Below are 18,517 nucleotides of genomic sequence, written 5' to 3'. Positions count from 1 at the left end.
ATTACCCAAACAAACCAAAAAGTCTGCTGGACGAGGATGAAGAAAGCTATGAATTAAGTTATCTGGATGACACAAAACTGCAGAATGCTAAACCTATCTAACATAAAACATGCAAACATTCAGGGTAGAATGTTGGCTCATTGACTGCAAAAATCACATATAGAGTATTGACAAGGCAGAACACAGAATAAACAAGTTTGGCAGTTTACAGACAACTATTTTTGTACTTCTAATCAGTCTTCCTATCTCCTTCATTACCAACGTTTACTCCCTGTTGGAATATAAAATTCAAAAGCTACATATGAGTCCATGTCTCTGTGATTAGTAATTAGATGAAGATCATCAGTTGGAAGCTGGGGACCTAAGGGAGAATTCAATACTTGCTTCAGTCATGTTTATTAAACTCCTATAGTTTTTTTATCCTCCTCCTACCATCCTTAAACTAGAAAAGGACGTATTTTCTAAACCTGGTTTGAATCTGTTTCTTTTAACTGCATACAACTTCCCCAACTTTACATCCTTCTAAATTTCAAATGTAACACTAAGTCCAATATGATTTGTTTTATTTTGGTTCAGTAAAAACCCAGTCACTGTTATTGATTTATTAAATTATAGTTAAATGAACATTGGTTTACTGTGTTGTGTGACTTTCAGGAGGAAGATAAAGAATAATACTTCTCAAAACAAGGAGTCATGCAGTGCTTGGGCAGGTTCAACATTCCTCAGATATTATTTCCATATTACTATCTTATTGCTTCCTATAGAAATGAATATCAGTTTTTAATGCTCGAGGCTACATTTACATCTATTGGTCTGACTCCTCAAATTTATGTAAGGTATACTTTATTTAAATTGTTCTAAGAATATATTGAAAATCATTCAGATATGAAACAGCAAATCTATATTCCACACTTTATTTGCATAACCTTCTAACTCACTTTTCTAGCCATTTTGGAATACTATTGCAACTAGTTTTACTGGATAATTACTCTGAGAAGGAATCTGGGGCAAGTTAAATGACCAATTTACTCAATCTCAAAGGCCAAGTGATATTACTACAAAAATAGTCAGTCATATAGGTTATGTCTTTTTTATCCTTCAATTAGAAATGGAGAGAAGCCTACATTTCTGGTGGACTGTATCTGGCATTCATGTTTGACCTCTCTGTTAAAAATAATGAAATGTTGTGCAGGTATGTAAGAAAAGAACACTGAAATATTGAAGTAACACTGGGGAAAAGAGGATGGTCAGGAGAATGCTGGGAACTGAAGCATTTTATACATTTAAATTCTGTGAAACCCATCTGCCCACCAAGATTTAACATGGCCACTGACTATAGCATTTTATTGTATGAGCAGCATTATAAATCTTTGAGTCATTTATTCTTGTTGAACTATTGCAGAAATTTCATTTTTGGCATCTATAGGTGAAATAGAAAAAAAATACCTAGAAATCTTATTATTTGCAGTCAGTATTAATAAAGATAAAGGTTCCCTTCGCACATATGTGTTATTCGTTCTCAACTCTAGGGGGCAGTGCTCATCTCCATTTCAAAGCCGAAGACGTCTCCATGGTCATGTGGCTGGCATGACTAAACACCAAAGGCGCACGGAACGCTGTTACCTTCCCACCAAAGGTGGTACCTATTTTTCTACTTGCATTTTTTATGTGCTTTCGAACTGCTAGGTTGGCAGAAGCTGGGACAAGTAACAGGAGCTCACCCGTTACACGGCACTAGGGATTTGAACTGCTGAACTGCCGACCTTTCGATAGATAAGCTCAGCGTCTTAGCCACTGAGCCACCGTGTCCCTTCTGTCAGTATTAATACTACTATGCTAAACTGACTATCTAGCATTAAGACAGTTTCTTCTATTCCTATCACATTGTTGTTGTTGTTGTTGTTATTATTATTATTATTATTTCCATTTTACATTTAGAAAGAAAATTCTAACTATATAACTTGTAACTGAACTGAGATTACAACTTGTGTAAATCCCAGAACTCCATTCACAGGATCAACCTGGTTGTGATTACTTCCCATCTCTCAAATTTTATTGCCTCATCTTACCAAAACACAAAAATAATTTTGTACATCCATGAGAAACAATACACACAAATAACTTGAATCTTCAAAAATTCTTAGGTTCTATGAATAATTACAATGAATGAAATTTAATAGATTTTCCATCCGTCTGCTTATATTTCTATCTCAATCAGTGTTTGCAGCATCTATTTTATTAACTTTAAAGACATGCTCAATAATCTCTTTTTTCTAAGGTGATGAGCTAACTCAACCATGTGCATTTTTAAAAAATGTACAAAACCTTTTATACTATAAGGAACTAAAATCTGATTATTATTACACTTGCATTTACACCATTAATTTTAGAGATATGTTCTAGTATCACCTCTCTGTCTTTGCTATACTGTCTTTGCTCAAACTGACAACAAAACTGCACATAATCCTTTCATTAAAACTACAAAATAAGCTGTAGCAAACACAAGAATATTTTGCCATAGACATGCAACATTGCTATATCGTTATATGGTATCTCCCAATATTAGTGCCTTACATTTCAATCTGCACAAAAGAACACTGAAAAATACTGTTAATATTGCATCAGAGAATAAAAACAATATTTTACACCTAAGCATTAATAGACACTAAGTTTTTTTTCATCAGAATAAACTAGGTTTAAAGTACATGCAAACCTGGAGAGCATCCACAAAAATAACGTAATTTATATATTACAGCCGCATACTGTTCTTTGTCAACATACAAAATAGTTATAGGAATTAAAGAAAATAAAGTATTTACATACCGACTTGAAGTGATGAATCTGGCTTTTTCTTCCATATCAGAGGAAACAAATAGTCTGAAAACACCCCCTCCCGCAATTAGCAATGCTCATCAATCTCTCCCCACCTACAAAAATATTAATTATCTTCTTGTATCTCAAGTGCTCAGTCTCCTGCTCCTGGATTACATGCATATTAATAACATGGAACACTTCTTGGCAGCCCTGTAGAACAGTTGGGGGAGGGGGGGAGCCCATTTAGCTACTCATTTCTCACCACGTGTCTCTTCTAAAGATTGTGAGGCTGATTCCTGATCCATTCTATTTGACAATTTTCTGTACAATAAACTAGAAATAGTGCTGGGAGTCCTAATCCCCATATCATATCATAACATATATTTGGCAACCATACTAACTACTGATTGCCCATGAAGGTCCTAGGCCTACAAAGTCCTTTTATCCTAAGAAGGGGAAACTGGGACATCTTCTAAAACTCTGAACTATGGGAAAGAAATAAAAAGGTAATGCTACCTGTCCGGTCTTCCCCCCACCCCCATTGCACCATCTCCACCCTTTCCACGATAAAGAAAGAACTATTTTGCAGTAGTAGTTTTTAACAGGTTTCAAAGGTATAGCAGGGAAAAGAAGGAAATAAAGTATCTGATGCTTGGATTAGTGAGAAGCTCGGAATCTCTTCACAGGGAGAGATTCCAGGAGAAACAGACACATAAAACGATGTACACATTAAAGAGTGATATTGTAAGCAGAAAGACATGTGGACAAAAGAAAAAAGCATCTCCCAATAAAGCACTATACCTCCTGGGAACAGAAAGGGGATGCATTCAGCAATACAGGTGACAGTATCAGTTAAATAAATCTGGTTGAAAGAGGAAAAAAAGAGCCTTGGCAGAAACAGGTTGATGAGAGAGAAAATGCACCCAGGAGTGATACCGATGTGAGAAATGGATGATATGGACATGCAGGGGTTGAACAGGAATGCTTGGGGTGGAGGATGTGCTAGTGGGACTTCATGCAGAGGCAGGATCAAGCATGCAGGACAGTGTTTGCTATTGCCCTTCCTCAAGTGTAAGTAATTACTGCGGCCTAAGTATTGGTACTGAACAGCTTCCCTCCTCCCCACCCCCATAGAAAGGATATGGCCATTCGGTGATCTTTTTGGCGTATTTCCTCACCACGTTGTCTTCGCTGAAGAGGAAGAGGGAGCGGTTGAGAGTCAGACAATTCTGCCGAACAGGAATGGGGTTGTAGAGTGCCATGGTACGGGCTCGCTGGGCCATCGATTGTTTATATATCCTTTGGACCCCTGGGGGACCACCTTGCCGAATGCCCCCAGCACCCCGGCCACCGCCGCCGCCTGCTGTTCCAGCGCCAGCTCCCCCTGAACCTCCTGCCCCATAGCGGGCTGGCACCTCATCTCCAAACCGAGCCATCCTGCAAAGAGCAAAGGGCCGGGGGTTATGCTGCTGAGGATGTTGCTGGAGAGAAGAAGCTCATCGCATCCCATCGGCTGCTGTCGATGCTGCTGGGGAGCTTGCAGCAGAGGGAGGGGGCACTCAGGCAGGAGCACAGCCAAGGAAAGCAGCAGAGGTCCTGGACATGGTCACTCACACCTCCCTATGTAGGATGGAAATGATGTACAAATTCTCTCCACCTCTACCTAAATGACTGCAATTGGGGAGGGGGGCACACCCCAAGAAAAAGAAAAAATAACTCCAAATAGTAGATTGCAGTTAACAGGGAAAAATGCAGCAAACTGCTCCTAAAACAAATTGCAATGAAAAAGATTCAATGCATCCTCAATTAAAAATATTTCAATTAAAAAAAGACATTGCCTTTGGGAGGTGAAAAGAGGGGGGGATGACAAATCAAATCAGTGACAGCAATACCTCTATCCTACCAAGGAAGGAAAAATACAATTAAAGAAAATGAATGCACCAATTCCTCACTCCTACTTCTATATTCAAAGCCCGAAGGGAAATAAATTGAAATAAAAATAAAAAGACACCATCAAAATTAGCCTCACATAGACTCAGTACTTCAGTTCAATTTAATGAGGAAAAATGCAGGCTTCCTTTATACTGAGCAGGTTGGCAAATATCTGTGCTCACAAAAAAGAAAAAAAGATATAAAATATTTCTATCAGATTTACGATATCACTGTACTTGCCTTTCCATCTCACAAAACAATGCACTGAAAAAAAAACAATAATTGTTCAAAAAAAGAAAGGCAAAAATAACTTACAAATATACACACCAAAAAAAAAAAAATCAAAGCAAAACAAAAATCCTAAAACCAAAATAAAAGCACCCCCCCCACCCCAAGGTTTGTTTTCACTTTAGCTCCATCCTGCTATCTTCAGCACTGTCCAAGATCTGAAGGTGAAAAGGGTTTGGGCTCCCTTTAAGCTGCTGAAGCAGTAGGATATTCCTCCCCCCTTGCTATCCAGCGGTCTCTGCTTTCTCTTTTTTCCACCCGGTGTGACTGCGTGTATAATTTTCTCTGTGTGTCAGTTTTGCTTCATCTTGGAGCTGAATGCAGCAAAGAAATCCTGTAAAATCCAAAAATGAAAGAGACAAGAGAAGTAGTTTCCATCCACCATCTACTCATAAGGGTTCCCTGGTTGCTGTAATGTCTAGTATTTTTTCTGCCTGTATTCTTCTTCTTCTCCTTCTTCCTCTTCCTCCTCCTCTTCCTCCTCCTCCTCGATAAGCTAAAATAAGACTGGTGCTACGGAGGCAGGCAGGCAAGCAGGCAGGCAGGCAGGCAGAGAAATGGAAAAAAAAAAAAAGAAAAGGTCTGATTCACTGGCAGGTTCAGCTCTAATGTGCAGCAGTGGATCGATTTAATGCAAGCACAGAGCATCCCAAAGCCTCAGCCAGGCTTGGCACATGATGGTCTGGAACCAATAGCAGGGGCTATAGCCAAACCAAACCCATCTCAATTTATACAAGGAGAGAAAGACACACACACACACACACACACACACGGTATGAACATCCTGCATACAAATGATATTTCTCGACAATCTATACCATAGCATATTAGATTGATGTCAGCTCTCTGCTGTAAGCTCAATTTTTCCATTGGAATGTAGATACCTGAATACTGTATGTACCCCTTTTCCCAAAGACAGGCTTGTTTTATATTTAAAAAGCTCAGAATGGGATTGTCTTGCTTTATACCAGATTTGTGTAGCTATTGTCTAGGCATGCTTGTAAGGCAAATAAAGTTAGCAAGAAGAGAGAGAGAGGAGAATGCTACAATTGTAGTGTTCCAGGCAGTAGTGGGATCCAACCAGTTCGCACCACTTCGGGAGAACCAGTTGTTAACTTTCTGAGCACTTTGGCAAACTGGTTGTTGGAAGAAATCATTAGGGCAGAGAAACGGTTGTTAAATTACTTGAATCCCACCACTGGTTCCAGGACAATATTGGAGACTACACAAGCCATGTCCTGTTGGGTCATCATTTCAGAAATATTTGCCTACTTAAACTGAGAACAGAATGACCACAGGTAGGCAAAACAGTGGTGGGAATAGGAGACACCTCTGAATTCCTGCCAGCTTCCCCACTGATATTTCTTGGAGCAACTTGGCAGGGAGCACTGCAAATGACAATCACGTGACTGCAACTGCACTGAAGCAGCCACAACTTTGCCAAATTACAATCCCACAGGAGTAATGGTCCTGGAATTTCAATGCATTCTTTAAGTTAGCCCATTTGAGGTACATTGATTAAAAAATTGTTGCCCTATGATGCATCATTTTGCCCGATTGAAGGTTACAAATAGACAAACACTGAGAGTTTTAATCGCGTATGTGTGTGCATGTATACACACACACACACACACACACACACACACGGCTTGCTAATAGAGTGACAATCTGCAAGGTAGTATAGTTTTTAGGAGTCTAAATGTCCTTACAAAAGTTAATGTACACATAAAAAGAAGATGGGCACCTCCTAAGGCGAAAGTAAAGGAAACTTTACTAAGGAAATATATATTGATTATGTGTGCAACAGATTTCATAAACTGTAGTGGGCAAAAAGCTGAGATGCCCAAGCAAATAACAGACATGACAATCACCATCACATCTAAGCAGGTGCAGAGTCCACTTTTCAGGTCAACAAGCGCCGTTTTGCATAATCAAATGCAGCATCCAGGTCCAGATGGGCATTTTTCATGTCCACATTTATTGTATCTTGCCATCTTTGCTTTGGCCTTCCATGCGGGTGCTTACCATTTAAATTAAATTGGAAGCAATGTAGGCAACGGTGTAGGGTGCTGCTCATAGAACACGACCATACCACTGTAGGCATTTCTCCCCCATTTTCTTTGATAGTGGCCATTTGCTTCTGAACTGTGTCATTGCTGATATGGTTAAAGAGAGAAACGCCTAATGACCAATGAAGCATGCACATCTGCATGGCGTGTAAAGTGTGCTCAACGCATTTGATGACTGGCCAGCACTCAGCTCTATATAGAGCTGCTAGGCACACCATTGTTTTACACAACTTCGATTTTAGATGGACTGGCATGCATCGATCATAGATCACACCAGTGATCTCCCACTGTAACCATGCTTTGTTCACTCTTGCATGCACTCTTCGTCTTTCATGCTGCCATCACTTTCTAGACACAGATGTGACAATTGGTTTATTAAAATTGGTGTTCCAGTTTCATCTTTCATACAAAAATAAAAATACCAATTAATTCTACCTGCTAGATTCTGAGCCCAGGTCTGTGTGTGTAAATCATCATTATCACTATTGTGGACTCCCATGTTAGTTATCCCCAAAATGATCTTACAAAATTACATTACACAGGTAGCAAATGAATAAATTCAGCAAATCTGAGTTCATAAACATGTTGCCTTAAATATTAGGCTATCATCTATATGTCATCACAAATGTTTTATTTCATGGATATGTGATATTAAGGAAAAAGCCTGTGGAGTTGAGCTACAGCACTCAAATAGCTCAATGCTTGGCCTTAGTTTTACAGGGAATAATTTAATTGTGTCTATTCAATAGATAGTTCCATTGTTACCTTTAACATGTAGCTATTTTTAAGCAGTCTGCTCGATGCCTGCTTTCTCTACTCTCTTACTAATTTGTCACATCAATATGTTTCATCGTATGGTTTTGTCTTCTATAGCACATTTTTCTGGTAGCTACAACAGCACAATCCTATTTGTTATAATGTGGCAAAGACACCACCCAGAATTTTTCTATTAGTAGTCCCATAAGAAAAGGATTTTAGTTAAAATATCATCAAGGAAAGTTTTTGTAGAATCAGAACAAATGCTGAGCATTTTTATTGTTGTATATAGGGATGGGGCCACCAGATTTTCTGACTGCATAAGGCTGAGCAAAGTGAGATGTACAGTGTTAAAGTACTGTCTGCTATGTGATGTGGACTGTGACAGAATCAAAGGTACTAAGTAACACAACTGTAATTATAAATCTCAATTTCCCCCCTCTCTCACTCTGTCCCCTCTCCCTCTCTCTTCCTTTTCCATTTTCTACCATGGATTTATCATATTGAGAAACCAACGTAATAGTCAAGGTGCCTTTTCTTAAACAAACAAGAAAAAGCAAGTAAAGAGGAAGGAAGGAAGGAAGGAAGGAAGGAAGGAAGGAAGGGAGGGAGGGAGGGAGGGAGGGAGGGAGGGAGGGAGGGAGGGAGGGAGGGAGGGAGGGAGGGAGAGGAAGGAAGGGACTCCAGTATATTAAACTAGCCAAAGAAACCTTATGGGCAGTGTGTATATGACAAGGATTCTGAGCTTCTTTCTACAACCCATCTTTACAAGTAGAATTCACACTGCAAAATCCCTAATCATAGATAAAAAGATGATAAAAAGATCAATGCCAGTTAATTTCTATAGTAATGCCTTTAAAACTAGTGAAGGACCCAAAACCAGAATGGCAAATCTCAGAGAGGGTGATAGCCAATCAGATTTTTTTATCGTCCATATCTCATCCACTACCAAATTTTGGGAAGGCCAGCCCTTATATACAGACCTGGCTTTTACTATCAATTTCTGAAGGCCAAAATCACTCTACAATCTTTCTTGCTGGCAAAGCAAAATGCTTATTTACAAGAATGCTCTGGACAATAATGTTATTCCTTTTACCAGGGCTGTCAAACTCGTGGCCTGCAGGCCGGATATGTCATGCGCTGGCCATGCCCACACCCGGTTTAGCAAAGGGGGAAAAAGTTGCGCTATGACACGTGACACTGTTGTGACGATGTGAGTTTGATACCTTGCCTTATACTGTGCCTTATACTGTGTATGAAATTGCAACATTTTACAAAAGGATAGATTATCTTGGGAAAGTAAAATAGTTATATATTCCATTTTTTCTTTTATGTCCTAGCTTCTTTTGGGATGTACTCCAGAAGACTAAAAGTTTACTTCATCCTCAATCATACTGTTGCAATTCTCAGTTGTACCCTTTCTACAAACTTCACACAATCTCACACTGTAGTCATAGCTTTTCCACAAGTCTAATTAAAACAATACCATATTCTGCTTTCACAGCTAACTTACACTGTATGAATTAAGATGCCTTCTTGTTTCAATAATCCAATTGCACTGATCAGTATTACCAGAATTAAAGCTCAGAATTATAGCCTTCATTGCCATCCCCCACCCACTGCTTTATCACACTACAGCAAAGCTAATCGTCTCCCATGCATAAATCAGCTGGAAATGAAATGGCCTAAAGAAACCTCTTTCAACCTCTTCATTTTCGGCTGTGGTGATGAATTAATATTCTGTTTGGATCATATTTACTAGGTTCCTTGATGGGTGAATTCCTATTTTTAATAGGAGGGGGGAAAAGAAAAGAAGGAAAGGAAGGCAGCTCCCTAAGTGGCTCAGTGGCCAAGACGCTGAACTTGTCAATCAGAAAGGTATCCCTAGTATAGGTCTCCTGAGTGAGCAGGGGGTTGCACTAGATGACCTCCAAGGTACCTTCCAACTCTGTTACGGAAGGAAGGAAGGAAGGAAGGAAGGAAGGAAGGAAGGAAGGAAGGAAGGAAGGAAGGAAGAAGAAAAGAAAGGGAAAATAGAAAGAAACTCCATTTTGTCTCTATTTAATCACTGAACTTGTTAAAATTTAAAGTTTTTCATCTTCTATTGTGAACCTGTACAAAATGGCCATGGAAGGGAACAATTAGTGGTCAGAAGAGATGGGCTGTTCCTGCCACAGGGCAGTGTAACTAATTGAAGTAGAACTGTTTCACTACTATGAAATGCAACTACAACAGGTAAACCAGGCAATATTGTTTGAGATGGCAGAAGAAAGAAAATACTACTTTTGACACAGAACAGAAAAATATAAGTGGAAGTTGACTTCCTGATAGGATCTGTGTGGGGTAGAGGAAGCCATTATGTACTTGTGTCTTTAATAAAAAATTAATGTCCGTACATTCCAGATGACTTTTGGTTAACTATATAGAGTTAGATACTGTAGCAGATGACCAGGCTGAGCCCAAGAGTGAGATAAAATGCATCATCAGTTTGGAGTACTCATGCCCCCATAAGAAACATGTCTAGTCCCCCTCCCCCATATGATATGTTGATTCCTATCTGGTGCCAATTCGCCTTGACAATTCGCCTTCTACAATTCAGGTAACATGAAAAAATTTGTAATACTTTTGAACTCTGTCCTGGTTCCTGATTTCTTGCATCTGACAGATACCCTAGTTTGAGTTTGATAATTTTAAAATGCAGGGTAGAAGGCCATAGAGAAGCTAAGTGAAGAATGAAATTTCTTGTTTTCCCAGCAGCATCTATGTACAGTAGTCTAAAACCTTCTTGCAGCCAGAGGAGTCTGAGAAATTGAAGTAGAGAGCTATTTGCTTCAGGGGATCTATTTCTAGAGAAATAAGTAAATATGAATACCCAGTAAATTGTGCTAGGTTTTTGATTACTGTTTTTGGATTTGTACTAAATGTCATTTTTTAAATCACTATAAACAAGGCATGGAATTGGGTATTTAATTTCAACCTTCATTCAGAATTGAATCTATGTCCACGAAAATATAATATGCTTTCATACTTTTTGGGAATTGCAAGGTTTTGAACTTTCTCTTGGTGATCTATAATATTTGGACAGAAAAATCTTCATATGTAGCAGATCTGTACCATATTGTAGTCTGAATTGCATATTATGTTTTCTTCTGGATTTCTTTTTTTTTAAACTGATTTTAAGTTACCATATTACTATAATCTGGGCAACACTGTAATTGCCTTTTTCATACAGAATGTCTACATGTTAATACTTAGAATTACAATGGGGTTATTTTTAATAATAAGGTTGTAAAAGGATATGCAGACCCACAAGGCTCTTGGGAGAAAAGATTTAGGATTTCTAGCCTTTTATCCTGTGCATTACCCTAGCAAACAGAAAACTGAAATGTACTGTAAATTGTTTTAACTATTTTGTTCTGTTATCCCTTTCACTTTTGCTTCACCGACATTTTTAATAAACAGAAGAGAATAACAGAATTAGAAGGGACCTTGGAGGTCTTCTAGTCCAACCCCCTGCTTAGGCAGGAAACCCTACATCACTTCAGACAAATGGTTATCCAATCTCTTCTAAAAAACTAAAAAACTTCCAGTGGAGGCAAGTTGTTCCACTGATTAATTGTTCTGTCAGGAAATTTCTCCTTAGTTCTAAAATGCTTCTCTCCTTGATTAGTTTCCACTCATTTCTTCTTGTCCTACCCTCAGCTGCTTTGGAGAATAGCTTGACTCTTTCTTCTTTGTGGCAGCCCCTGAGATATTGGAACACTGCTATCATGTCACCCCCGTCCTTCTTTTCATCAAACTAGACATACCCAGTTCCTGCAACCATTCTTCATATGTTTTATCCTCAAGTCCCCTAATCATTTTTGTTGCTCTTCTCTGCACTCTTTCCAGAGTCTCCACATCTTTTTTACATCATGGCGACCAAAACTGGATGCAGTATTCCAAGTGTGGCCTTACCAAGGCATTATAAAGTGGTATTAACACTTCACATGATCTTGATTCTATCCCTCTGTTTATGCAGCATAGATCTGTGTTGGCTTTTTTGGCAGCTGCTGTACACTGCTAGCTCATATTTAAATGGTTGTCCATTAGGACTCCAAGATCCCTTTCACAGTTACTACTATTGAGCAAAGTATCGCATATACCGTACCTGTGCATTTTGTTTTTCTTGCCTAAATGTAGAACCTTACTTTTTAAATACTTACTTAAAAATACATAATTTATCACTTACTTGTTGAGATTAAAAATATGTGACACATACAGCTAAAATCTGGCTGAGGGTCTTCCTTTCCTTTATCTTTGGCTTAATTAATAGAAGGAAAAACTGGGCACGACCGGCAAATATAAGTTTTACATAAAGACAACACAGCTTCAAAAAACAAAAACAAAACACCAAAACTTCACCTTCCCACTTTGGTAAGCTAGAATGCTATGATTATATTGCATTGAGAATAACATTACATGAAATTTCTTTTTTTAAAATGGGGAAGAAACAAAAGATGACAATTCCAAAGAAAATACCCAAAGGTGCTTTTATTTTTAAAGGCAACTGGACTTTCTAATTTTTCTTTAAAATGTTCACTTCTCATCCATGAAGCTTCTTCAGTTTGAAGAAGAAGAAAAAAGCAACTTTGGGACAACCATTATCTGGATAACTGAGAACCTCCATAGATGTCCAAAGAAGCAAGCAATGTCATAGTTGGAGAATATACAATGAGATCTGAAAGAGATATGCTGTAAAAAAAACAAAACCAAACCTACATACATATTGAAGTAGCCATTATGATCCTGTCTTTTGGATAGGCATCATGTAAAAGATGTATAAAGAATAGTAAACAGTAAATAATAAATAAAATGAAAGACAGATGATAGAAAATAAAAATAAATCTAGTTTGTACTATTATATCTCTCTATAGTTTTCAATTCATAGAAACCTATCTGTGCTCCACTACATCCATAATGATTCATATATTGTCTTTTGCTTCTTAAAATTCTCACATCTCTATTTTTTCAGGATCTCATTAATCCCATCCAATCACAAATTTCTCAGTTTTCCCATTTCTCCCAAGCCATTAACTCTTCCTCAATTGATTTCGCAATTTAAACGTAGTTCATTCTCTCTCTATAACCTTGTATTCCACTGATATTTGGTCAGCAACAGTTCATTCTTAACCATGATATTCTTATTTGGGAGCAGGTTTAGGATGGCTAAAATGAACAAGTCAGCAGTACCTTTTTAGAATAAGTTGTGACATATTGATTTATTTCCAGACTAAGATTTGTTGGCAAATTTAAAATGGCCTGAGCAGTGAATGTTGGGTGAAGCTGAGACAAGACTCATCAAAGTGTTCAAATACCCGTTTGGGGGAAGAAGAATACTCCTGGGCCCCAGCAGGATGGGGGCACGTATCTGGATTCTAAGGCCATGGTGGAAGAGATGGAAGATCAGAAAAAATATAAAATTTTTGCCTACCAGAGAATTTGGTCACTTATTGCCTCTTCAGCTTGAGAGTGGATAGAACAATACAAATTAATTATATAAACTGTCTTTAGATATAGAGGTGTAAATAGGAGTAGGGAATGCATGTATGTAATGAACATGCATATTTTAGGCACAAAGAAATTGTGCGAAGAATCCCTTACTCTGGGGAACATACAGTACATAGCTTTTAACCTATGTCAATCAGCTCCTGAAGTCATGCTTATGCATTCCCAGTGCAGTCAGAAGTGTTCTTGATTCATACATGCTGTCCATCATAATGTCAGCTATCCCACAATTCACTACTTTTGACATGAACTTTTTTACATGGTGTTCCAAGGCTGAGGTAAAACCTTCTCTCCTAGAGACCTTCTTATCTTTCATACCCTGGTCCCACGTTAACCACTTGTAGTTCCTGCTGTCCTCCACTTGTACAATGGGGGATTATTTCAATAATATCATCTCTTGGTTGTATAAAGTATAAAGGCAGCCCATCATTGATCTCATAAGAGATAAAACAATCTCATAGGAGAGAAACAAAATAAATTTTATTTTAAAATAAGATAACATAGAGAAGCTTCTTTTAAATGTTGAATACTAAAATACAAATATTAAGTACTTTAATAAAGTACTTATCTTTAAGTATAAAGATAAGTTACAGAACTGTCCAAATCATAACATCTGAATTGTAAGCTGCTCAATGATTGACTTGAGATGGCAGCTATTGAAATTAAATAAAGAAGCAAGAACTGGCAAAGCATTAGAAAGGCATTAGCCTAATACAAATAAAGAGATCAATGTACAAGATTTAGATCACAAAAAGAGAAATCAAAATGTTATAAATCATAAAAAGATTCTAATGAAAAATAAATTTTTATAGCCTAAATGTGGACTGAGTCTGAAATTTAACAACTCAATTTCTTGTACAGGGAGATAACAAAAATAAGTCTTAGCATAACACAAAAAATGGGGGTGGGAACCTAGTATAAATTCCTGGAAATTTGCATTTATCACTTTTTACTGTACAGAAATTCACTTCCCAATGCAAATACCCCTCTGCTTCAATTTCTTGTATTTGTCCAACTTCAGTATGGACAAATTCAGTATGATTCAAAACTAGGGGTTCCTACATGTTTTGCCATCAAACTTCTCTTTGGTGTAATCTTAATTACATACTTCCTCTAAAAATTCAAACATCCAGAAGAGAAGGAAAATATTTCACTATGTTAAACAATTTAAGAATGAAGTAATTTGTTTACAAGAGACTCATATTAGGATACAAGATCAAAAATATTGGACAAATACAAGATTAGGTACACATTATGTAGCAGCAGCACCAGAGAAGAAAAACGGTATAGTTATATATTTGAAAAGAGACTTAATTGCAAAATTAGTTGAAGCGGATGATCAAGGAAGATTTTTAGCGATTGAACTTTTAATAAAAGGAGAAAAAACACTTGTAATTGGAGTATATGCCCTGAACCAACAACAAGAAAAATTTTATAACTTACTACACTCAAAGTTGACACAATGGAGATATAAAACTTGTATCCTATTGGGGGATTGGAATGGTGTTTTGGACGTAAAAAAAGATAAGGGACCTAAACAAAATGTTTTAACAAGAGCAAAATTGCCCAAACCGTTTTGGGAGATGATGGACAACTGGAAGTTGAGGGATATTTGGCGTGAAAGAAACCCAGAAGAAAAAGACTTTACTTTTTTCTCGGATAGACATCAATCTTTTTCAAGGATTGACTTTATATTACTTACCAATGATCTTTTATCTAGGGTGAAGAACAAGAAGATTTGTTCAAGAACATTGACAGACCATAGTCCAGTCTGGCTGGAATTGGAGTATGGAAAAGGGCCTAGGAGGTCCTGGAGGTTAAATGATAACTTGTTTAGATATGAAGAAAATGTAAAAGAGTATAAAAAATTTATGAAAGAATTTTTTGCTATGAATATGCAAAAGGGTACATCTATGGAAATGGTATGGGATGCAAGTAAAGCGTACATGCGAGGAATTTTGATATATTTGAATAATAAATATAGAAAAAAACAGGGGTAAAAAAGAAAAGAATTAGAAGATGAGATTAATAAACAGGAACGGGCTTTAATAGCCAATCCAACAGATAAAAAAATTAAAGAGGCAATCAATTTATTGAAGGGTCAATTTAATATGTTAATAGCAGATCAAGTGGCAACTAATTTACAATATGCAAAATGTAACGCTAATAAACCAGGCAGGTGGTTGGCATATTTGTTAAGGAAAAAGCAGAAAGCAAGGACAATAGAGAAAATAAAATACAAGGGTAAGGAGGTTTATGAGCAAGAATTGATTAAAAAATCTTTTTTAGAGTTCTACTCAAGGCTGTATACTGGTGATAAAATTCAAGATACAGATATAGATAGATATCTACAGAAAGAGAATATTTATATAACTTCAAAAGAGCAGAGGGATAGCTTAAATCAATTGATAACTTCCAAGGAAATTATGTTTGCAATTAAGCAGTTGAAAATGGGTAAAGCTCCTGGAACGGATGGTTTGACAGCTATTTATTATAAAAGTTTACAGGAGGAAATGGTGGAACCATTGAAGGAATTATTTAATAATATACAACAGGGAGGAGAGGTACCTCCAACTTGGAAGACAGCATTTATTTTGCTGATCCCAAAAGATGGGCAAGACTATACAGATCCTAAAAACTATAGGCCGATTTCACTTTTAAATATAGACTATAAGATTTTTGCTAAAATTTTAGCAAATAGATTAATGACAGTTATGCAGCAAATGATTCATCATGATCAAACTGGTTTTATAAATGGTAGACAAATGAAAAGCAATGTAAGGCAAATTGTTAACTTATTAGAATATTTGGGAAGGAACAACCAGGTCCCCGCAATGCTAGTTTTTTTGGATGGCGAAAAAGCTTTTGATAGATTGAATTGGCAATTTTTATTAAAACTAATAGAAAGGATGCAATTTGGAGAACATTTTACACAATCTATTAAGGCAATATATCAAAAACAAACAGCGCAAATAATAATCAATGGTGGTTTAACAGATAATTTCAATATAGAAAAAGGAACAAGGCAAGGTTGTCCCTTGTCTCCATTATTGTTTATTTTGATGCTGGAAATTTTATTAAATAAAATACGTGGGACAGATATAATAAAGGGAATTAGAATTAGACAGCATGAGTATAAGCTACGAGCATTTGCGGACGACCTGGTGGTTACCTTAGCCCAACCGGTACAATCGATTACAGCCCTGATGGATATAATCTGCTCATATGGACAAGTATCTGGTTTTAAAATAAATACAGCTAAAACAAAGATAATAGCTAAAAATATGGTCAGAAGCCAGAAAGAAGAGATAGAAAGGTTAACAGGATTTAAAATAGTTAAGAAGGTTAAATATTTAGGGGTTTATATTATGACTGCAAATATGAAATTATATCAGTATAATTATGGGGTAATTTAGTATAATTTGTATACTAAATTGGGGTATAAATTGGGGTATAAATTGGGGTATTTAAATTTATTGGGGTTTTAAATTTGAGCCACTTATTTAATTATTTTAAATTTTATATCATTGTTTTGTCTGTGTTTTTAAATAGGCTGTACACCGCCCTGAGTCCTTCGGGAGAAGGGCGGTATAGAAATAAAATTATTATTATTATTATTAGTATTATTATTATGAACCGTTATGACAAAAAATACAGAAAGAGATGGAAAATTGGAAAAAACTGCAACTGTCTTTGCTGGGTAGGATAGCCGCTGTAAAAATGAATATTTTACCAAAATTTTTATTTCTTTTTCAAATGATACCTATACTTTAAAAAGATGATAATCTGAAGGAATGGCAGAAGGGCATAAACAAGTTTGTGTGGGCAGGGAAGAAACCACGAGTTAATCAAAAGATAATGCAAGACACCCGAGAAAGAGGTGGTCTTAAAATGCCCAATTTAAGATTGTATTATGAAGCCGCTACCCTCTCAGCAATTACAGATTGGATAAATTTAATGGAGGAAAAGATATTGAATATTGAAGGATATGGTCTGGTCTACGGCTGGCATGCTTATCTATTGTATGACAAGAAAGTAGATAAGACCTTTAAAAGTCACATATTAAGAAATGCTCTACTGCATGTCTGGAAAAAATATAAATATAAACTAAAGGATAAGTTACCAATATGGACGGTACCCAGACATGCGATAGAGAATATAAATTTGGAGCAAAAGCAAGATAAGATTACATATAAGGAACTCCTTTATAAGGAAGGAGTTAGATTACAATTAAAATCTATGGAGCAATTAAGAGAAGAAGGAATTATTAGGACTTGGTTTCAGTATGGTCAGCTGCAGACCAGATGGAGAGAAGATCAAAAAATTGGTATTTTGCAGCAGGATGAGAATTTGATAAAGCAAATAAGAGATAAAGGTCAAATGCATATAAAAAGGTTGTATAATGTATTAGTGGAAATAGATTAGGAAACAGAGTTAGTCAAGGATTATACGATAAAATGGGCACAAAACATAGGTGAACCAATAATGATGGATACATGGGAAAAGATATGGGTTAGAAATGTAAGAGTCACACAAGCTCAAAACTTAAGAGAGAACTTTTATAAAATGTTTTATAGATGGCATTTAGACCCAAAAAAACTAGCCTGTATGTATCCAAATTTACAACCTAAGTGTTGGCGATGTGAGTGTGAAGATGCTACATATTTTCATAGATGGTGGACATGTAAAAAAATTAAGGCTTTTTGGATAAAAATATGGTGGATTATTCAAAATATTTTAAGGAAAAAAAATAAATTTACACCACAGTTTTTTCTGTTGGGAATAGTCACGGATTGTACTGTAATAGAGACTAAGTTGGTTTTGAATTTAATAACAGCTGCCAGGTTACTGGTGGCACAGTACTGGAAGAAGGAAGATCCACCCACCATTGAGGAATGGACATTAATAGTCGTGCATTTGGCAGAGATAGCAAAAATTTCATCATACCTTAAAGACCATTCAAATGAAAGATACATATCAGAATGGAGAAGATGGATTGACTATATACAAAAAAAGTATCTGAACAAGAAGATTCATATAGCTTATGAATGAAATACTTTTAAGTAGTTTATGTTTATAGTTTTGTGAGTTATAAGGAGTTAAAGACTTAG

At 36.7% G+C, this 18,517-nt stretch overlaps 1 protein-coding gene across 1 annotated transcript in view; it reads right to left on the bottom strand.

Moving 5' to 3' along the window:
* Positions 1-18,517, bottom strand: part of CACNA1A (calcium voltage-gated channel subunit alpha1 A) — a 360,780-nt gene that overhangs the window by 276,244 nt on the left and 66,019 nt on the right. The window contains exon 4 of the mRNA XM_087887342.1: positions 3,958-4,251. Coding sequence (XP_087743468.1) covers positions 3,958-4,251 — 294 coding nt within the window. The remainder of the gene's footprint in view (positions 1-3,957; positions 4,252-18,517) is intronic.

This window comes from Pantherophis guttatus, chromosome 2, assembly GCF_059756535.1.
Source record: "Pantherophis guttatus breed Tessera chromosome 2, ASM5975653v1, whole genome shotgun sequence".
Lineage (NCBI taxonomy): Eukaryota > Metazoa > Chordata > Lepidosauria > Squamata > Colubridae > Pantherophis > Pantherophis guttatus.
Note: the sequence above shows the minus strand (reverse complement) of the source record. Positions and strands in the feature narration are given on the sequence as shown.